This window comes from Rhamphochromis longiceps, linkage group LG13, assembly GCF_057381845.1.
Source record: "Rhamphochromis longiceps isolate RC_006_pf linkage group LG13, R_longiceps_female_GT1.1, whole genome shotgun sequence".
In the NCBI taxonomy this organism is placed as follows: Eukaryota; Metazoa; Chordata; class Actinopteri; order Cichliformes; family Cichlidae; genus Rhamphochromis; species Rhamphochromis longiceps.
The window spans coordinates 10,035,686-10,058,513 of NC_140569.1; the positions used below are offsets into that span (position 1 = coordinate 10,035,686).

General features: G+C 40.2%; 1 protein-coding gene across 2 annotated transcripts in view; it reads right to left on the minus strand.

Annotated features, from left to right (window-relative positions):
• Window positions 1-22,828, minus strand: part of anapc1 (anaphase promoting complex subunit 1) — a 63,719-nt gene that overhangs the window by 7,213 nt on the left and 33,678 nt on the right. For both annotated transcript variants that reach the window (XM_085427487.1, XM_085427488.1), the window contains exons 42-51: window positions 22,659-22,812; window positions 22,358-22,551; window positions 18,527-18,613; window positions 17,293-17,410; window positions 14,392-14,469; window positions 12,930-12,997; window positions 12,641-12,779; window positions 8,795-8,881; window positions 3,203-3,298; window positions 2,359-2,548 (exon numbers count right to left, since the gene is read on the minus strand). In XM_085427487.1, coding sequence (XP_085283613.1) covers window positions 2,359-2,548; window positions 3,203-3,298; window positions 8,795-8,881; window positions 12,641-12,779; window positions 12,930-12,997; window positions 14,392-14,469; window positions 17,293-17,410; window positions 18,527-18,613; window positions 22,358-22,551; window positions 22,659-22,812 — 1,211 coding nt within the window. The remainder of the gene's footprint in view (window positions 1-2,358; window positions 2,549-3,202; window positions 3,299-8,794; window positions 8,882-12,640; window positions 12,780-12,929; window positions 12,998-14,391; window positions 14,470-17,292; window positions 17,411-18,526; window positions 18,614-22,357; window positions 22,552-22,658; window positions 22,813-22,828) is intronic.

Here is a 22,828-nt window from a genome sequence, read left to right on the forward strand (position 1 = left end):
GGTATCCAAAGCACACCAAAACCAGAGAATGCTGTTAGATTAGTTTTCTATGATTCACAATTCTAAATAATCTAAATAATAATATTTTGTATACTAGGCCTTGATGCAGGGCCTCAGTTCAGCCAATGCCTGAAACAAGCCCTTGCAGTTCCTCTTCCTTTTAACCATTTTTTCTGATTGGCTGCCCTTCATAAAGAGGTGAATGTGGCTGCTGTACTCACAGTTAGAGCTGTCTCTGAGATGACCATATTAAGAAAATCCTCTTTCATTATAAAAGTTCTGGGCAAAGTTAAAGAGGCAAGATTTAGATGGTTTGGACATGCGCAGAAGAGGGACTGTGGATATGTTAGAAAAAGGATGAGAAAAAGAGGAAGACCACAGAGAAGATTTATGGATGTAGTGGAAGATGGGAGTGTCTCCTCCCCTGTCTGTTATGACAGAGGAGGGCGCTAGGGATTGGATGAGATGGAGGCAGATGATCCACTGTGGCGACTCCAAAAGGAGCAGCTGAAAGGAGATTATAGAAATTCAAGAATGAAAGGGAGGGGGATACAGATAGATAAATGAATGAATGAATAAATAAATGGAGCATTCAGGACAGTCTAAAACCTGAGATCTGAAAAATTCCCCCTGACGTTGTTGATATATATTGTAAGAAACACTTGAAAAAAATCTATTATTCAATGAATAAGAGACAATTATTAACACCGTTTCAACTCGACAGAGCAGGACCCACAGTGAGCAGAAGTTGTGTTTGCTAAATGTGTTACTGAATAGGGTAAGACATCTGAGCCTTTGCTCAGCATTCTTCATGTTGTTCTCGTGTTGATACCATCAATTGATACCCACATCAGACATCTGTAGCAGCAAACAGCAATCTGTCCCGCATCATGTGCTTTCTTCTACCAACACATTCAGCACAGCTTTACATCTGTTTAAATGTGGTGTAACCAGGCAAGAAATGCAAACAGATTCTTTGCTACACAGCACAGAGGAAAGTCCCATCTCTGTTGGTCAAGAATGTATTTGGAGTTGACACATTCCTTTCTTAACATTTTAACAGCAGCGCTTTGGGTAAAAAGAAATTAGGTACAGATGTGATCTTTGCAAGACAGATGTTTGTGCAAGCAAACACCAAAAACCTCAACTCAGGAACTGACCTGTTTCGCACATAAAAAACATCAGCTTTTTTGGGGTGTAGGGCATACTTGTTATACATAAAACAGTTTTTATACATGACTGCAATGCACCCTGAGTGTTTGATCCAGGATGAAATAAGTCATTTTTATTATTAATTTTTACGATTGACACATCTCGATTAATCATTAACTACACTAAGTGCAGATATAGTTAGTGACCTTGGGTTTAACTGCTAAAATTTTTTATCAAACACTATCAATTAGTCCTCTGTGACCTGACTAGGCTATTTTTAGTTTCAGTACAGACTCTTTAGTTTAAAGGTTTGTAAGATTTAACCTCTCTTCATTAATCCTTGAATTACCCCTCTTACAGTTAGTCCCACAATTTGTTGAATGAAGACCATTTTTGTAGTTATGCCTCTGCACACAGTCACAGTGGATTCCCTTTCCCCTTAAATGCTCTGCTACATGTTTACTAACTGCCTTTAACTAATGTGTGTTTGTGGGTCTCTATGTTCAGCTTTGTCTTCAATTTTGATTAATTTTTTATTTGATTAATTTACATGTTGAAAGGGAGTGGGAAGAAGTAAACACTTATTTAATCCCACCCCTTTGCCATAAATTATCAGTTAATATTTAGTCAGCTTCCTTACTGATAACTGAAAAGCAAGCTCTACAAGGTTAAGATCAGATGACTAACTTGACCATTGAATAATATCCCATTGCCTTGAGAAAGTCTTAGATTTCTCTTGCTTTATCCTTCGGGTCAGGTCATCCTGTGCTTTGGGTTATGATATCCTATGGTTCAGGTTATTCTTTCAAGTACAGCCCTGTTGTGAAGTTGTTGTTTTTTTTCTTAACCACCGAAATAATTCCGTCATTATGTACTTTAGTTATCTTCTGTGCTCTTTTAGGCCTTTGGGTGTTGCTGAGGTGGCCAGTGCATTCATCTGTTTCAAGAATGCACCGGATTGATTGTCTGGTCACTCCTAAAGTGGTTCCTCTCTAATAGATTTACTCTGGTTTTTCAGTCTAAAGATGGCCTCCTTCATTTGAACTGGTATCTCTTCATTTCTTCTTCTATCTCAATGAAAAATACAAATTCAACACTTGTGGTTTACGGAGGAAAAGCTGCAAAATGTGTCTTTGTCCAAAAAACCCCAAAATAAAACTATGGACCCAATTAAAGAAAAGTTCTGAACATGTAATCTCTCTTCACCTTTGAGCCAGCTGTCGAGTGTGGCATCCACCGCATTCTTCATGACCGGCAGAAATTCAGAGGTAAGCAGGGTGTCGCGGCGGTTCGCAGGACCTCGCTGCATCCTGCTGTCCCACAGTTCCACTACCAGACGCAACTGCCACAAGGGAAAGGTCTGCAGCAAATCACCCCGATGCAGAGCTGACACTGCCTGAGAGACACCAGCAAAGGCAATGTGTTCATGTGTCTTAACAGATGTAGAGCACTTACTGAAGGTCTGTCAGGCGTATCTACCAGTGGACATTTAAAAACCTTGCAAAATTATTTGATTAGGACATTAGCTTATTTTTTTTGTGGGTTGTTAGCCACAGCTTTATTTCTGTATGAATTTGTATTTTAAAAAACAAAGCAAAACTCTGTACTCCAGGGGAAAAACAGGCTATAAAGATTCTGTGGTATGAGACAAAGGAACTTTAAATACAACAGGTAAAACTAAAAAGTAGGAAAGGCCACTTAACATTCTAATACACCTTCCAATTTATCTGATATATATACACATTTGTATGATGTATATACGTAGTTATATCCTGTTATTGGTCTAGATTTTTGATAACCATGATTCAAAGAATATTATGTGTTTGTAAATGAATTTTCTAACTTTAAGGTAAATATTTTTTCAGTTCATTTCACTTAGTCATTTAAAACTTAAGCCAACCTGACACACACTAGTATTTCATTTCATGGAATTTCTTTTCTGGAACGTTTGTGTTACTGTTACTTGGTTGTTTAATTGCTTTACAATTGCTAAAATGTACTGACAGGGAAGAGTCGTCTCTCTCTCACATAATCTGTGCGTTTGCGTTACCTGCTCGATAGCAATATATGTGGGCAGCATCTCTGGACACTCCTGCGTCACACATTCGTACAGCATAGCTGAGAACAACACTAGAGTATCTTCTCTCTGCAAAGACAAAACATGGAGTGAGCGTGTGGCAATTCGACAAGGCTCAAGGTCTCACAACATCCAGAAAAATATGTCTCCCTCTCAAAAAATAGATGTGATTTAAGTTCAGACTACTAAGCTTTACAAAAGATTTTAGGTTCACTAAATACAGGGAGTGCAGAATTATTAGGCAAATGAGTATTTTGTCCACATCATCCTCTTCATGCATGTTGTCTTACTCCAAGCTGTATAGGCTCGAAAGCCTACTACCAATTAAGCATATTAGGTGATGTGCATGTCTGTAATGAGAAGGGGTGTGGTCTAATGACATCAACACCCTATATCAGGTGTGCATAATTATTAGGCAACGTCCTTTCCTTTGGCAAAATGGGTCAAAAGAAGGACTTGACAGGCTCAGAAAAGTCAAAAATAGTGAGATATCTTGCAGAGGGATGCAGCAGTCTCAAAATTGCAAAGCTTCTGAAGCGTGATCATCGAACAATCAAGCGTTTCATTCAAAATAGTCAACAGGGTCGCAAGAAGCGTGTGGAAAAACCAAGGCGCAAAATAACTGCCCATGAACTGAGAAAAGTCAAGCGTGCAGCTGCCAAGATGCCACTTGCCACCAGTTTGGCCATATTTCAGAGCTGCAACATCACTGGAGTGCCCAAAAGCACAAGGTGTGCAATACTCAGAGACATGGCCAAGGTAAGACAGGCTGAAAGACGACCACCACTGAACAAGACACACAAGCTGAAACGTCAAGACTAGGCCAAGAAATATCTCAAGACTGGTTTTTCTAAGGTTTTATGGACTGATGAAATGAGAGTGAGTCTTGATGGGCCAGATGGATGGGCCCGTGGCTGGATTGGTAAAGGGCAGAGAGCTCCAGTCCGACTCAGACGCCAGCAAGGTGGAGGTGGAGTACTGGTTTGGGCTGGTATCATCAAAGATGAGCTTGTGGGGCCTTTTCGGGTTGAGGATGGAGTTAAGCTCAATTCCCAGTCCTACTGCCAGTTTCTGGAAGACACCTTCTTCAAGCAGTGGTACAGGAAGAAGTCTGCATGCTTCAAGAAAAACATGATGTTCATAAAGGACAATGCTCCATCACACGCGTCCAAGTACTCCACAGCGTGGCTGGCAAGAAAGGGTATAAAAGAAGAAAAACTAATGACATGGCCACCTTGTTCACCTGATCTGAACCCCATTGAGAACCTGTGGTCCATCATCAAATGTGAGATTTACAAGGAGGGAAAACAGTACATCTCTCTGAACAGTGTCTGGGAGGCTGTGGTTGCTGCTGCACGCAATGTTGATGGTGAACAGATCAAAACACTGACGGAATCCATGGATGGCAGGCTTTTGAGTGTCCTTGCAAAGAAAGGTGGCTATATTGGTCGCTGATTTGTTTTTGTTTTGTTTTTGAATGTCAGAAATGTATATTTGTGAATGTGGAGATGTTATATTGGTTTCACTGGTAAAAATAAATAATTGAAATGAGTATATATTTGTTTTTTGTTAAGTTGCCTAATAATTATGCACAGTAATAGTCACCTGCACACACAGATATCCCCCTAAAATAGCTCAAACTAAAAACAAACTAAAGACTACTTCCAAAAACATTCAGCTTTGATATTAATGAGTTTTTTGGGTTCATTGAGAACATGGTTGTTGTTCAATAATAAGATTATTCCTCAAAAATACAACTTGCCTAATAATTCTGCACTCCCTGTATGTGCATTAACCGCTTATACTGTTGGCCACTGAAAAATGTCCATATTCTCCCGTTTGACAAACCTTTGCATTGTATTTGGAGTATGTTTTGTGTCATTATCCATGTTGTGGAAGTTTTCCATTTAAAGCCTGCAGACAAGCGGTGAGCGGTAGATATCCTTTAATAAAAACATGGTCGCTGAACAACTGTTCCATGGATGGGCTGATCACCCCTGAGGGAAAAGGTACCTTTGTCCTACCAGCTGTTGAAGCGGAGAAAATGGAGGATTCACAGAGCTGTGTGTTTTAGCCAGCACCGAGACCATCAACTTTGAGACGACTCTCAGTGCCCCCCTGACTGACGTCCCTCCTTATGCATGAGATAGTTGAAATAAAGGTGCTGTTACAACTCATTGTGTCTGCAGGCTTTATTAACAAATTTCCACAAACATTATTTCCACTCTGAAGCACTTTGTTGGATCTGAGCAGAGAATATAGCCCTGTGCACTTTAAAACTACTTCTTCAGTCACATAATCTATAACCACTAGTAACCAAGTTCCTTTGACAGCTATACATGCCTATATGACCATATAACATTGTCCCTACTATGTTTTACAGATGAATTAGTATGCTTCAGATCATAAGCTCCTTCTCCAAACTTTTCTTTTCCATCATTCTGGGAAGCTAATCTTTCTTCTGTCCAAAGGATGTTTTTCTCAGAAATGTGCAGGCTCTTTTGAGTGTTTTCTGGCTTGCACCTTGTTGTAAACCCCCTGCATTTACATCAATGAAGGAGTCTTCTCGATAGATTTAGTGAAGGGTTTTTCCTTAACTGGCTCACCAATGGATTCCTTCTTTTAAAGGTGATTGGTTTACTTTAACTTTTAATCCTAATGGCCTCTTTCACTTGCATTAACATCTCATTGGGCTTTCCAGGGCAAAGGTACCAAATGCAAGTTCAGCATTTGGAATCACGGCTATCCCTTCACAGCCTCAGCCTCCTAGTAAATACACCTACGGATGTTCAAGATCCTATGTCGCCTTGTTCTCGAGTTTCATTCGTATTCACAAGACTTTCAGAAAACTTGACCTCTGACCTCAATCTCGAGGTCGCCAGATCCGAAGATTTTTAGTAGATACACCCGCTGGTATCAATTTCAAAATCGTACATCTCTTCGTTGTCAAGTTATCACATTTACAAACTTGGTTGACCACACCGCCTGCTTGCCCGGTGGGTGATGACAATAGCCCATCAGCCTTTCCCAGCTGAGGGGTAAAAATGTCTCTCTCTCCTAAACAATGAATGCAACACTTTTGTTAAAACCCTTGAATTCAAGCTGAAAGCCTGCAATCAGCCACATGTTTAGTGTATTAAAATTGTGTCGCTGTCTAAAATCGTATGAATTTAACTGAAGTTTGTACAGAACACATCTTAATCAGTTCCTTATATAGAGGCTGAACTCTGATTAAAAACTAAATTCATTACTTTTAAGGCCATCTGTTCATGTTAGGCACACTCTACTGACAAGGAGAAATACGGAGCCTGTTGGGATCTGTATATTTAAAATCTAGGCATGGAGCTATTTCACCCCACATTAATACCAGACAGCAACGAATCTTGCAATTACACGCCAGAAAACAATTTCCTGAATTTACAGGCTATATTCACATTTAATAAACAAGTAAAAGTAGAAAATATAGAGGCAGAAATGCTGAGATTGAACAGATAAAACTAGACGAACAGCAAAGAGATGTCCTCCTGTTCTTAAATTTAATTACAGAACACTATGCTTCAACATGATTAATTTTCTTCCATTTCACCATGCAAGTTGAAACCAATGACCTCTGTGCAATCTAACAGATTACCCAGATGTGACGAAGCAGCCACTTTACTCAAAATAAGAGTCAAGTGATTAATAAGATCAAGCTGTAGGTAAGCATTTTTTGGGCGTCATTACAGTTTATTTTTTTCATTAAGCTTGTATGCAAACCTGTTTTGACTGAAATATCCTAAAAACTATTCTTATTTTAAAGCCAATCTTTTTTGTGAGTTCTGTGATTTCACTTTTGCCAAATGTATTGCTAAAAGCAATGTTAAGCTCATTAAAGGCACAGAATGTGTGACTTTGAGGTCAAAATTGAGGTAAAATATAGTACAGATGTTAAAAATGTGCAGGAATGTTAAGGGGTAATAACCTGTGTGAGTTTTGAATTTATTCAATACTTTGCCTTTATGACCAAATATTTGCAAACTAGCAGCAAATATTTACCAATATACTCGACTTAAAAGTAATGAATACAGGAAAAATGCTACTTGGAAAACTTCAGCATATGTGCATTATGCAGACTGGCCTCAGAGGGCCATTGAATGCCTGTTACTCCTGTTGGCATGTTGAGTCAAAGTCAAGGTCTTGAATATTTCCCACATTTCTACCAAGATCTATACTGTAGCTGTACTTGAAACTTGAAACTTGTTTTGTTTGTAACATATAAAACACTGATACAGAGTCTGGTAAATGCTTCCTATATGCTTTTAATTTAAGCTAATCTCTTCTAAAGGCTGATATGGCTGTTTGTAGTTAGTTTTCCCTGATTTTTCATCTTTATGTTTATCGTTTGCTATAGCAGTTTCCTGAAATTGTCTTTATTCTTTATATAGAGAACAATTCCTTTTAATATATTTGTAACATTATAAAATCATGCTCATGGATGGGTTGTCCTGCACAAGACCTGAATCAGGATACAGGAATACATGGTGTATGAAAATTGTTGTTTATCTAACACAAAACTGACCTATTTGGGTTTTGTCTAACATGAATCTGGGAAGACATTTTATTAGCTTTTTGTATTTTTCCATTGCTTATGTCAGAGCTCCTCCACAATCATGGCTCCTTGTTTACTCTAAAGGGAAGAATAGTTTTGTTTACAATGTAACTATATTTCATTGCCAACTATGTTAACAACAAAGCTGTGAGATATTTGAAAGGTCAGGCTTCCTGGGAAAATTGACAAACTCTTGTCTGGAATAACTCTCTAAAAATACTGGCAACTACGAAGTACTACCCCTCAGCCTCCTAGTAGGCACAGCTATGGTGCATTTTTGCATTTTTTCTCAAGTTATTGCATTTCAGAAAACTTACTCTGACCTTAAGATCAAGGTGACCGAGAATCAAATTCATCCAAGATTTTTAGTAGATGCACCTATGTTATTAATTTGGAATTTCCTTCTTCAGTTATTGCATTTAAAAGATTTTCAGAAAACCTATTTTGACCTTGAGGTCAAGGTCACTGAGAATCAAACTCCTTCAAGAGTTTGAAGCTCTTGCATCGCCTTGATCTCAGGTTATCGCATTCACTAATATCCGGTGCCAGGAGCCAGCCCCCTGCCTGGTGGGGTGACGATAATAACCCATCAGCCTTTAACGACTGAGGGGTAAAAACGGTCGGTTCTGTTTAAAAAAAAAAAAGAAAAAAAGAAAGAAAGTAGGGAAAATGCTGGATGCATCTGGATAAATGAAAACACGTTTTGTTACCTTTTATTTGCATTTATATTCAACACATTTGCTTTAGAAATCTTACAGTAAACTATAACTCACCACTGAGCTGGCATCTCTTAAGAAAAAAAAATCTGTTTAAGGCTGAGTGTTTTGCAATACCATTATACTCCTTGTGTTTGTTCAAACCAGCCACAGGCTCTCTGTTGCTCACCCACAACAGTAACATGACTGCAGGGATAAGCCATTATGGAGGAAACCTGCCTTCAGAGTGTATCCGTATCCATTTTTGGATGTAAAACTCACATGTTTCATTCCTTCAGAAGTTTTACAGAAGAGCTCGGCAAAGGAGACAAGAGCTGGCTCAGAGGTGAACGTAGAGATGGCTTCAGGCTGCAGAAAAACAAAACAATTGTAATATTGCTATAAATTAACATATGGAGGAGAAAGAGAGAAAAGGAAGGATACAAAAGACAGATAAAGAAGCATTTGAAAGAAGAAGACATTTAATATAAGGAAGGGGCACAAGAGATGTGATCTGAAGAAATAAATGAAATCTTATGCAGTTAACACTTTTTAAACAAATCAAATTCATCTTAAAGTGTTACATAAACACGAGACAAAACAGAGGAAAAAGAGGAGACTGTCAAAATTGCAACATAGAAGATCAGAAAGAAAGAGGAAACTAGAAGAAGAAGAAGAAATTGAGTGGGGGGGGATGAGTGTGGACAAGTGGAATAAACAGTGTTTGTTTTCCCCCCTCTGGACTTCTAAGTATATTGACAGCATACACTGAGACCATCAAGAAACCAGTAAATAGTCTGTCAACCACACAGCTGCCTACTGAACATTTAGTGACAACCTGCCAAGACTGGACAGAAGCATTCACTGGGGAGGAGGTCAATTCATTTCCAGTCACTCCTATTAATGTGTTTGTCTGTTTTCAAATCAATTTTTAAAGAAGGGTTTGTAAGAAGCAAAATGCAATGGAAAACTTAAATTGGTATAGAACCCCCGCCCCCAAAAAAACCATAAACTATTCACTGCAAATCAACAGTATCTGAAAGTCATGTTCTTAAGAAATAGGAAAATATACACCAAAGATCTGACACAGGATCTTTAAGATGTATCTGGCCCCTCAGTTGATTGAACTATAGTTATTAATGCGCATTATAAATCTAAAAGAAAAAGGGAACCATGAGCGTCTGTGGGTTAGTAGTACCCGACTCCCTACTAAAACCCTTGCTTATCTCAGGCTTCTGAAAGCTGTGTGCAGTACTGCAAGCAAATTGTTGAAGGAGCTCGTTTGCAGATGAACTCGCTGGAAAGATGCAAACTGACTCAAACTAACAAGGGTGCGGTGCAAGTTGAGGTGAGCTTTGCATTTGGCACTGTGTGGGAAAAAAAAAAGTCTATTAAAGAGGGAGAGACACAAGACAAAAAAATAAGATAACCTATAGAAAACTAAGAATAAAATGGCTGTTTTTTTCAAATTTCCATCCATCCATCCATCTTCATCCGCTTTGTCCGGGGCCGGGTCGCGGGGGCAGCAGCCTAAGCAAAGAGGCCCAGACCTCCCTCTCCCCAGCCACCTCCTCCAGTTTATCCGGGGGAATACCAAGGCGTTCCCAGGCCAGCCGAGAGATATAATCTCTCCAGCGTGTCCTGGGTCTGCCCCGGGGCCTCCTCCCGGTGGGACATGCCTGGAACACCTCACCCAGGAGGCGCCCAGGGGGCATCCTTGTCAGATGCCCGAACCACCTCAGCTGGCTCCTTTCGATGTGGAGCAGCAGCTGCTCTACTCTGAGCCCCTCCCGGATGGCCGAACTTCTCACCCTATCTCTAAGGGAGAGGCCAGCCACCCTTCGGAGGAAGCTCATTTCTGCCGCTTGTATCCGCGATCTCGTTCTTTCGGTCACTACCCACAGCTCGTGGCCATAGGTGAGGGTAGGGACGTAGATCGACCGGTAAATTGAGAGCTTCGCTTTTACACTCAGCTCCCTCTTCACCACGACGGACCGGTGCAGCGTCCGCATTACTGCAGCTGCAGCCCCAATCCGTCTGTCGATCTCCGGCTCCCTTCTCCCATCACTCGCGAACAAGACCCCGAGATACTTGAACTCCTCCACTTGGGGCAGGAACTCATCCCCGACCCGGAGTGGGCACTCCACCCTTTTCCGGCTGAGAACCATGGCCTCAGATTTGGAGGTGCTGATCCTCATTCCCGCTGCTTCACACTCGGCTGCGAACCGCTCCAGTGCGAGCTGGAGGCCCTCACCCGATGAAGCCAACAGAACCACATCATCTGCAAAAATCAGAGATGAGATTCTGAGGCCACCAAAGCGAAAGCCCTCCGCCACTTGGCTGCGCCTAGAAATCCTGTCCATAAAAATTATGAACAGAACCGGAGACAAAGGGCAGCCCTGGCGGAGCCCATCACCCACCGGGAACGAGTCCGACTTATTGCCGGCAATGCGAACCAAGCTCTTGCAACGGTTGTATAGGGATCGAATGGCCCGTAGCAATGGGCCAGACACCCCATATTCCCGCAACACCTCCCACAGGACACCCCGAGGGACACGGTCGAATGCCTTCTCCAAGTCCACAAAACACATGTAGACTGGTTGGGCAAACTCCCATGCACCCTCAAGTATCCTGGAGAGGATAAAGAGCTGGTCCAGTGTTCCGCGACCAGGACGAAAACCGCATTGTTCCTCCTGTATCCGAGGTTCGACTAACGGACGAACTCTCCTTTCCAGCACCCTGGCATAGACTTTCCCAGGGAGGCTGAGGAGTGTGATCCCCCTGTAGTTGGAACACACCCTCCGGTCCCCTTTCTTGAAGATGGGGACCACCACCCCGGTCTGCCAGTCCACAGGTACTGCCCCTGATCTCCACGCAACATTGCAGAGGCGTGTCAACCAGGACAGCCCTACAACGTCCAGAGCCTTCAGGAACTCGGGGCGGACCTCATCAACACCAGGGGCTCTGCCACCAAGGAGTTGTTTAACTGCCTCAGTGACCTCGCCCCCGGAAATTGGCGGGTCATTCCCCTCATCCCCAGACTCTGCTTCCTCCTCGGAAGACGTGTCAGTGGGATTAAGGAGGTCCTCGAAGTATTCCTTCCACCGCCTGACAATTTTCTCAGTCGACGTCAGCAGCGCTCCGCCAGCACTATACACAGTGCAGGTAGAGCACCGCTTTCCCCTCCTGAGACGTCTGACGGTTTTGCCAGAATCTCTTCGAGGCAGCTCGAAAGTCTTTTTCCATGGCCTCTCCGAACTCCTCCCACACCCGAGTTTTTGCTTCAGCCACTGCCCGAGCCGCATTCCGCTTGGCCTGTCGATACCTGTCGGCTGCCTCCGGAGTCCCACAGGCTAACCAAGCCCGATAGGACTCCTTCTTCAAATTTGTAATATGAAATTGTCTCACTTCAACTACAACACATCTAAAATTTTCCACCACCTGTAGATTTTTGTCTATGTGTATTAGGAGAAAAGCGTAAACAAAAAAGCTTGATAATGCTTACAAAACCTGTAAATCTACATAAAAATGTACTAAAGCCTTCATTAACCTGCAACATGTTAATGAACTCTCACCACTAACAAGTACACTACAGAAAGAGAATACAATGCAGATGCTCTGGCTGATAGTAGCAAACTTAATCTAATTTTTTAAAAAGGTGGATATTTATTGCATTTAGCACAGTTGCTTCGGTTAGCATCTATGCTGAGCTTTAAGTCAGGGTTTTTTGTGTCACAAATATGGCTCGCTTTTTCACCAGCTAAATCACCATGGTAACATAAGCTGAACACATAACATGAATAAAAACAGATTATGTTCAGACTTTCAGTTTAATATCAGCTATTTTTCTCCAATTCATTTTATTTACAGCATATTTTAAGTGTAATCCTCTACTGGGAGAATATGATTAATACATAGGAAGTTGCTTACGTTGCTAATATCATGAATGAAGCCCAAATGTAAAGTTATGGCAGTGGAAATTACTGTAGCCGGAGGTAACTGCAAATACAACTTCTCTCTGACTGGGGTTTTAGGTTTAGCCACATTACCTAACACAATGAAAGCCTGCTCATGTTGAGCTTCCCCTATAATGTCGTTATGCTTTTCAGGTTGGTGTGACAGTTTTACCTTGAAGGCTTTGACTCCAGAGCTGCGGTGGTTGACTGTGGTGGCTACCAGGCTCTTCCAACCTTGAGGGTCGTCCTTGTAGGGCAGCTGGCCAGCCCGTAGTTTTACATACAACACCCCATCTCTCGACAAGATGGACCTTAGAGAGATAACAAAAGTAAGATTCGCATTTCCGTCTAAATTCCACTTATACATTTACAATAAAAAGAAGGAATTATGGTCCTTATCATTTAGCAAAATCATTACTGTAAACCTCTACCAAAGTTATACATGTTCTCTCTGTACTTGCTTTAGATGCTGTGTTTCTTTGCTGAGGTCTACAGACAGTTCCCAGTAACGTGGTCCTTTCACTTTTACCTGAAAAAAATATATTGACAAAAATTACAAAAAAAGAGATTTTTCCAGGGTCCAGGGAATGCTTACTGCAGTTAAAATGATTTTGGGTGGCATAAGAAATCAGTGTTGTTAATAAGGAGATTGCAAACTTCTATTCTAGAGAACAGCAGATGATGGTAGGAATGGGGTGAGATTCCCATCTTTGACAAGGGGGACCAAAGTGTGTGCTCCAGCTAAAGGTGGATCACACTCCTCAGCCTTCCCAGGAAAGTCTATGCCAGGATGTTGGAAAGGAGAGTCTTGTCCATTAGTTGAACCTTGGATGCAGGTGGAACAATGCGGTTTTCTGCCTCGTTGCGGAACACTAGACCAGCTCTTTACCCCCTTTATGGGAGTTTGCCCAATCAGTCTACATGTGTTTTGTGGATTTGGAATTCGACCGTGTCCCTCGAAGTGTTCCGAAGGGAGGTGCTTCGGGAGTAGGGGGTGTCTGGCCCGTTGCTATAAGCAATTCGATCCTTATACAACCATTGCAGGGGTGTTGTCTGTATAGCCTGCAATAAGTCAGACGTGTGGTTATTGAACTCATCTACGTCTGCCCTATTCTCAACTATTCTATTCATAATTTTTTTATGGACAGAATTTCTAGGTGTAGCCAGGTGGTGGAAGCCTTCCACTTGGGGGGTCTCAGAATCTTGTCTCTGCTTTTTGGAGATTATGTGATTCTGTTGGCTTCATCAGGTGGTGGCCTCCAGCTCGCACCAGAGTGGTTCACAGCAGAGCGTGAAGCAGAGTGAATGAGAATCAGCACCTCCAAGTCTGAGTCCATGGAACTCAGCCAGAAAAGGGTGGTGTGCCCACTCTGGGTCAGGGACCAGTTACTGCCCCAAGTGGAGGATTTTAAGTACCTCGGGGTCTTGTTCACAAGGGAATGGGAGACTGACAGACGGAATTGTGCAGCGACTGTAGTGATATGGATGCTGTACCAGTCTGTCGTGGTGAAGAGAAAGCCCAGCGTAGAAGTCAAGCGCTTAATTTACAGGTTGATCTGTATCACCTTACCTTATGATCACAATCTTTTGATATTGACCCAAAATAAAAATGTGGATACAAGCAGTGGAAATGAGCTTTTTCTGAAGAGTAGCTGTCCTTTCCCTTGGAGATAGGCTGAGAAGTTCAGCCATCCGGGAGAGGGTCAGAGTAGAGCCACTACTCCTGCACTTCAAGAGGAGCCAGTTGAGGTGGTTCAGGCATCTGACAAGGATGCTGCCAGGGTGAGGTGTGATTGATGGATGGATGGATGGATGGATGGATGGATGGATGGATGGATGGATGGATGGATGGGAATGCGGCAACCCCTACAGGGAGCAGCCAAATAAAGGCAAAGAAGAAGAACAACTATTCTCTGGCTTTACCCGTTTGAGAAGTTGCAGCTCAGGAAGCAAGGTAGGAGCCATCAGTTCTACTGTTGTCTCGTCATACCACTTAGTCTCCTGAAAAGAAGAGGAAATAGTGTCACTCACAAAGTTCGCCTGTAAGATCTCTAAGCACCTTACAATTTCACCAAAGTGCACTATCACCCTTTTATCCGTACAGGGTATTAATACACATAATATTTTATAGAACTGAAACATACAAAACGATACACATTTGATCTATATTTATACACAGTGTCACCAAAAAAACTGCAACAGCAGTATAGAATAGCAGATTGTATGTGAATGTAACAGTATAACAACATGAGGGACAGCACCCCTAAATTCATTCACTTAAATTCCTTTTGAAACAAACCATCTCCAAGTCTGAGTAAGCTTTGACAGATCTTAAAAAGCACACTCACACTTTTACACACACACACACACACACACACACACACACACACACACACACACACACACACACACACACACACACACACACACACACACACACACACACACACACACACACACACACACACACACACACACACACACACACAGATCTCTCCCAGCAGCAGAATTTATAGCTCTTGCAGTTTAAAACACAAATAACAGTTTAATTAGTTTTAGCAACAGTTGAAGATGAAAAGCAAAAGACACACAAAGGGATTGAAGTAATGATTCTGTACACAAATAAAAATTAGATTCAATTTATCTAGCCCTACAACAAACTGGCAACCTTTTGCCCTGTTACAGCTGGGATACGCTCCAGCCCTCCATGACTCTTAACTGGATTAGAAGAAGAAAAATGGATGAATGGAAGCTTCTATATGGCGGTTGTTTTTTTGAAATGTGTAAATTCCCATCTCTTTGGGCTTCCTCAGCGTTTGTCAAACTACGAAACCAGCAAAGAAAAGATTATAAGTGACTCAATAAAATATTAATGAAAATGACTACGACTATATGAAGTAACTGAAAAAGGTTTTGGAGCAGACACTATTTGCTGGGCATGCTAAAATTCACTAATGCTAGAGGCACCATGGAGGTTACAAAGAAGGATCTTGCGTCATTTCTCCCTTCCTCATTTCATCACTCTACAACAGTACTACTATGACAAAACAATTTTCTTGCTCAGAGCGCATCATTTCAAAAGTCACTGGTTTTGCTCTGTAGCCCTTTTCTTTAAAAAAAAATATTTTTTTTTTAAAAAAAATGAGTAAAGACTTTTTCCTGACACACCTCTCAACTGATTTCCTCTCATTTTAGACACAAGCATGTTGAGACCAACTGTTCCAAGAAAGGTCTGCTTGTGGACTAAATTTGCAGAGAGTTAAGTTCTGAAGGAATGAGCAATTGCCAAAAGCAGAGAAAAATGCTCCCCAATTAATCCCAGATTATACTTTGTGTGTATTTTACACATTGGTGTAAAAAAGAAAAAGAAAAAAAAGAAAAGAAAATGTTCTTCTTCTTACGATTACTATTTTTTTATGTTGCCGATCAATTTTGACGATGTATTTTTGATCATATGTTATAGCTAGTTTTGCTTAAAGTATGACAATAACTACACAATGCCAGTGTCGTCTGTCATTTATTTGAGTAAATTCCCATTACCTATTGGCTTTGTTCCCAAGAGTGTCAAATATTTGCTTTTACAGATATAAAAAAAGCCAGCAATTTCTATGGAAAGTATTTACCTTCACACATGAATGGTTGACAACCATTGATACTGGGAAACGGCACCAATGTGCGTCACTGTGGCATCCTAATGATGCCACAGTGACGTACATAAAATTCTAACAATGTACTTGCTGAAACAGAAAACAATTCCTGCTGTGTTTTAACACTAGGGATGTGTGTGTTGCCCTTAATACTAGAAACTTTTTTTCCCTTCAAAACTTTAGAGAGAGGTTTTGCTAAGCAGTTATGCTATTTTCACTTTCTCTTATATAAAACTGAAACCTACACAGTGCTGGATACCAGTTTTGGAGAAAACTAAGGTGCAGTGCAATGACTTTCCTCCATTTACATGTAACATGTTTAACTAAGAGCACATAGGCAGTGAGGCCAGCTTTTATTTAATGAAATTGTCACAGATTAATTTGAAAGCACATCTTTTGTCTTTCAAAATCAAGGATACTTGATCAAAACTAACAACGAGGAAAACAATGAGTGGCATATAAAACTATACATGTCTACATACCAGAAAGGAAACTAAAGTTAACATAGGAAAAGACTATATATTTATGTACAACAACCAGATGTGCAGAAAAAGGAAAACTGTATGAACAGCTGAATTATTGCTAATCAGTTAAATGCAAAATTAGTAGCATATATATATATATATATATATATATATATATATATATATATATATATATATATATATATATATATATATATATATATATATATATATATATATTAGCTACTCATAAGCTGGCATAAAACTGCTGCTCTTAAAATTTTAAAATAGCACCAATATGAATGAGATGAGACCACGGTAGCTGATTTTACACTGACATGAAGACGATTTAGTTTGAAAGTGTATGAAATCAACTGTAGAGGAAGTTGACTAGCTAAGAGCAGTTAACACTGATAAAAAAGCAGAACACAGTGGTATAGTGGACAGGCAAGTTTTTCTAACACCTCAAAACGAACAGAAACCATTGTGCACTACACTCTACAATCTGAGTCAGAACGTACATTTGCTTTTGTGTTAATGTAAAAGTGGAGCACAGAGCACAGCGGTGCCGTTTGTGACAATGAGCTGTGACAAAGAATGAGAGGTGGTTTCAAAGGTGGCTTTGGGACAGGAAAAACTATGTTCAATTTTGAAACATGAACCTAATGGTCATTCACAGGTATTAGGTTGGTACATGTTTCTTGTAACCTGACCTTGTAAGTGACCTCTAAAAGGGCATAGCAAGGCTTCAGGGAGTCCACATCCACAGGGACGAGCAGTCGAGGCTCTGCAGCCAGCACAGCCAGGTGCCGAAGGGCCTGCAGGTGGTAGCTACAGCAAACACAGAAATACAAATATGCATTTGTTTTTGTTTTTTTAATTACTAATATGAACGGATAGACATTCATAACAAACATATTGTTTTTTTTAATATAAAGAATGACAGAGAATTGTGTTGTTATTCTCCAAAATTGAGACAAGCTTAGTTTTTTTACTGCAGGTGTGCCATTCTGAATTTTACAGATCATACGCCACTTCAAGGTTACATAATTTCTACACCATATTGGGGCTAACACTCCCAACTCCGTTACTGGTTAAAGGAGCAGAGGTGTAGTGCTTGAAAAGTTTTCCTACCATTTTAGCTATGATGTTCTAAGTATTGGACAACTAGGCTGACTCAACAAAAACGGCAATGCATTTCAGCATTTAAGAAAAGTGAAGTCAGAATTAAGGAAGGGGTTTTTGTTGGGTCTTAAGTCTCTGAAATGATAGTTGAAAATAAATTTAAAAGGAAACTAAAGCCACCTGAATCAGCAGCATCGGGGAAGGATTTGTGCAGGTTGTCCAGTACTTTTTTGGCAATCAAAGAGCAGAGACGGATTCTGAGCTTGTGGATACCATGCCGAAAGCACATCAGCTAATGAGTGCCAGAATATCTTTTTTTTTACACCAAATCTGGCCAATGAGCATGGGAAAGACTTCACCAAGAAATAAAATTGATTGAAAACCAATATCAGGGAAGATTTAACTTGAGTGCTGGTTTTTGCACAGATGAATGGATGTGCAGTACCAGCGCAAAAGCAAGCACCACAAATATTTTTAAGCACACTGCACTTATTTTAAGCTAAACTGATAGAAAGATGCTTCAATGCATTTCTTGCATCGTCTTCTTATTTCTTTTCAGAATAAAACGCCAAAAATATTTTGGTGGGAAACATCTAAACACATCTAAAATTAGTGTAAAGCACTGTGCAAATTTTATAGAAGTTGTACAACACCTAGTACAAAAACACATGAGAGAGCCACACAAGCAATCATCTGTCCATCACTAATGAAATGATCACAAAAATCATATTCTTATAAGTTTCTATTGCTACTTTTTGGTACTTACACAGGTTATCAACTAAACTCTTATTTTAATATTGTGCGCATATGTATTAGTCTCACCGGTTGTCAGTGCTGTGAGCAGGGAAGTGTGGATACAGGGCACACAGCAGAGCAGCGATGGCTGAATTAGAGGTACTGAGGGTGTACCTGAAAGATGACGTCAAACAACATCACTAAAAAAAAAAAATACAAATACACCGTTCTTTCTTTTCACAAAACATTAAAACATGTTCAGTACATACTGATGGGTTTGTAAGGAGAATTTAATTACACAAGCCATTGTAAAGAAAAACGACAACAATAAACTTAAACAATAGAGTACTGTACATAAGTCTTGAGTCACCAATGATAGAGACTTCCAAGTAATCTTACACTGCAACTTAGTGGCAGCAGGTCTTATGGAGTGAGGAATCCAATTTTGAAATGTTTGGTTCAAATTGTTGTCATTTTGTACGAAGGTCAAGCAAGAGCTACAACAGTGTCTACAGCTATCTGTAGGCTCCTTCATGGTCTGAATTTCAGCCAGCTTTTCTGGGGATATTGTCAAAATTAATGGAATTCTGATCCATAGCAAAATATTCAGAAATAAGATATTCCTCAAGACTTTTGCACTGTTTTTAATCTAAATATATATTTGAAGAACCTTGTGTATAAAAGCAAAACACATTCTTCCACATAAACTTTGTGTTCTGTTAGTTAAAGCAGGTGAGTGCTGTAATCCAGTTAAAACCTTCAGACTGCAGTAGAGCCACTTAAACGTAATAGCTGGCAGTTAAGCATCTACTTTGACTCAACATTATTAAAATGACCCCATTAGTCATACAATAAAGGCTTCTTGTGTCTGGAAGGTTACTGAGGTTCAACTGGGATAAAGGATGTTGCTCTTCATTTAATGGCTCCTTAATACTTTTAATTCCTCTACTCTAGTAGTTCCAAACGTCAGGGTCAGCATGCCCTAGAGTTTCATAGAGGGTGTTACAGAAGTCCTGCAGCAAGTACACAGTAGACAGATAACACAATCATCATGCTTCAAAAAAAAAACAACCAAACTATTTCCAGCTTCTCAGTTCTTGATAAAAGTGAAAATAGTTTGGGCTTTGGGGCACAAAAATGACAAAACAATCATAGTAAGAAAAATCGACACTTCTGTTAAACTAAATGTCTAACTTTTGCTTATACATTCCTTGAGACAGAATACCCTTATTGTACCCCTATAGCCTTCTAATAATTGCACTCAAAACGCTGGTTTCAAAACAGACAATGGCATATGGCAAAGGGAAAACAAGGACAAACAGGATGTCCTTAAAATCCTAAAACAATTGGGAGCCACTGCAGTGCTCTCTACCAAAATACTGTTTACTTTATACCGCTACACTAAAAGCACCTCAGTCCAATGAGGTGCTTTAGTGAAGCATCATCAGTTTTCTATTTTAAGCAAATAAAGATTTTTTTTCTGCTTGTAGCACTGAGTCAGTCAAACTGACTAACAGCAACATTACACGACTGAAGAGTCCTACCATTTGGGCGCCTGGCTGCTGCTTAGACTAAAAGAGGGATGAATGCTAACAATCAGTTCTTTTGAGTCACTTTCCTTTTGTGGTGCGCTTGACATTTTCAAATTCTGTTGAAATGAATGAACTTCGAGGAGACTGAGCCAAAACAAAAAAGAAATAAATCCAAACAAAATAGGGGCAAGTAGCAGAATCTAACTCTAGTTCTGAGTCTAGCATTTTAGTCAGTGTCAGTGGGACAAGTATAATATATCTTATGTGCTCATGCTTAACTAGTACAAACTGAAACTCATGCAAACAGAAAGAACTCGTGATAGAAAAGCCACAGTCACCTTTGAAATACAGATCTAAGCCCTCTTCACACAAACTGTGTACACTGTTGGAAGAACTGGATTGAGCTGCCCATTCTCACATAAGCAGTGAAAATGGGCAGACAGTGTTCTTACTACTAGAAATACAACATCTGAGGCAGAATAAAGGTGCTGTAGGGTGAACTGTGTAGGGCAAATGAACACTGGCTCACAATATCTGTCCAGTTATCACATGGGACCAATCAGACATCAAACAGTCTTCGTACTAGGGAGGTGACAGTTTAAAAATTATTCAATGTGAAATCCAGCTGTGTCAGACACAGTTTGCGTCACTTCAGTTTCCTACTGGGGGACAATTACCAAGCTCTATCTCAATTGAGATCCAATGGGAAGAGGAAATTAAATACGGTAAGTAAATAAAGAAGGAGAGGTTGAGGAAAGGGGAAATAAAGAACAAAAAGGATCACCAAATAAAGAGACCAAACGTAAATGGGAAAAACATACGTGAGAAATTGAATGAGGAAAAAAAGAAGGGCCATGATGTAATGATAACTGCTAAATAAGTGGAAAGCAAATGTGACCAGGACATTTTCAATGGAAACAGAGAAACTAAATGACATACGAGCAGACAGCGAGACTGCAGGAAAAGTGACAGTGAAATAGCATGACTCTGCTACCCAGCATGACCTACAATCTCTGAAATGACACAAGACAAACTGCTTATGAAAATATATGCTATCGTGCAGAGCATTCAAACCTGCAGTCCTTACAGTGTGTGGGCTTTCAGCTGGCAGGTCTAAAATAAAATGTGACCTGAATGAAATGAAAAGGTCCATCTGATTATGGCTGTAGGTGGAGAGATGTTTTTGCAGAATGTGATGAAAGAGTGGGAGCTGTTGTTTCTCTTCAAAATACACAGACCAGGGTCAGCGGTTTGAGGAACCTGGCTTGGGTGTGTGTTTGCGTGCACATGTGCGCATGAATGTCATTCATTATGTGGAACACAGCACTCAAAGCAGACTTTTTTTGTATTTGTGTGGCTAACCCACGCTGTGCATGTGTACGTGTTGCATATGGTCTTTCCCAGAAAAAAGCAGGGTGGGTGTGGGTTTGCATGTATAGATGGATGGATGAATGCATGCAATTGTTCAATTCAGGTGTCATATGACAGCCTACATACAGAATATAACTCAAACCTCAGTGTCTTCCTTCATTCAAGAAGCATGAGCAACATCAAAGTGTGTGTGTGTGTGTGTGTGTGTGTTGGTGTGTGTATTTATTTTTTGAAGCATGATTCCTTAGAGGTTGTTGTGGAAGTTTAAAACAATGCCCACCTTGTTGGTACCTTGCCTGTTGTATAGTCTTGAAATGATTTTATGTATGTAAACATTTGCGTTTATCTATGAGTATATTGTAAAGTTTTTTCTTCTTACTGTTATATTTATTACTACTGTACTTCCAAGCTTTACAGTTCTTCAGAAAAATCTACATCAGAGAACCACATTGTTTCATTGTGTGAGATGTTTCTCCAGTATCTTGAATACTGGAGCCACCGTTGTTAAGATATCATCAGTACAACACTAAATATGTATTCATCTACAGCTGAAAATAAAATGCAGCAAATGGTCTAGTTGATGCTTTTTGGAAACAAAAATGATTAAAAAAAAGCCAATAAAAAAAAACCAAACCTATATTTAATATTTAGAGACTAGAATATTTGTCACCTCATCAAAAAGTTATTTAGGACAGAGTAAGCCATCGCTAGCCAAGAGTTAGGCTAACTACAAGAAAACCAGCCTGATCTTTATGTTCAAGTAAAAACACAAGTTCAGTGATTACAGAAATTGCTTTACCGGCCGCTCTACCCTTTCCCCAAAGCAACTTGACAAAAGCCTTTTGATTTTTGGCCTGAAAATGCACTTCAGCTATGAATAGATAATTGACAACTGATATGAATTCAAATGTATTATAGTTTTATACTAGTTTTCTTCACTTGCAATAAGGAATATATTTTAATAAATTTCAATGGGATTGGGAAAATGGCCATATTTTGGTTGTTCCCATCTCACCTGCCTCCTCCCAGAAAGAGCAGACCCAGTGCCATGTGATGAGCCATGTGGAAGCCATAGTTCATTTCACCACCAGTCCGCTTGTGGAAGAAACGACAAAGCTGCAGGACCTTCAGGTTTCCTGTACCAGACATCACCATGGACATAGCCAGCAGAATCATTGACAGGCAGGTCTGGAGGTTGTAAAATGTGTGCTAGGGAAGAAAAAGAAATCAAAGAGAAAATAATTTAACTGTAAGTAGATGAGGTAGCACAACATTGTTTCTTACTGTTAACAAAGTCAAAAATATAAAACACTCACAGCACCCACAGCAGCTGTACCAGCAAAGGACATGATTGTCATGTGGGTCCTGGCCAAGCTATAAAGGCAGTCAAAGGCATCAGAGTTGGCAGAGCCAGCAAACCGTAAACCAAGTGCCAAACAGGCCCCAGCTGTAATGTAGTCTTGGGCTTGGCTAAGAGAAACAAATA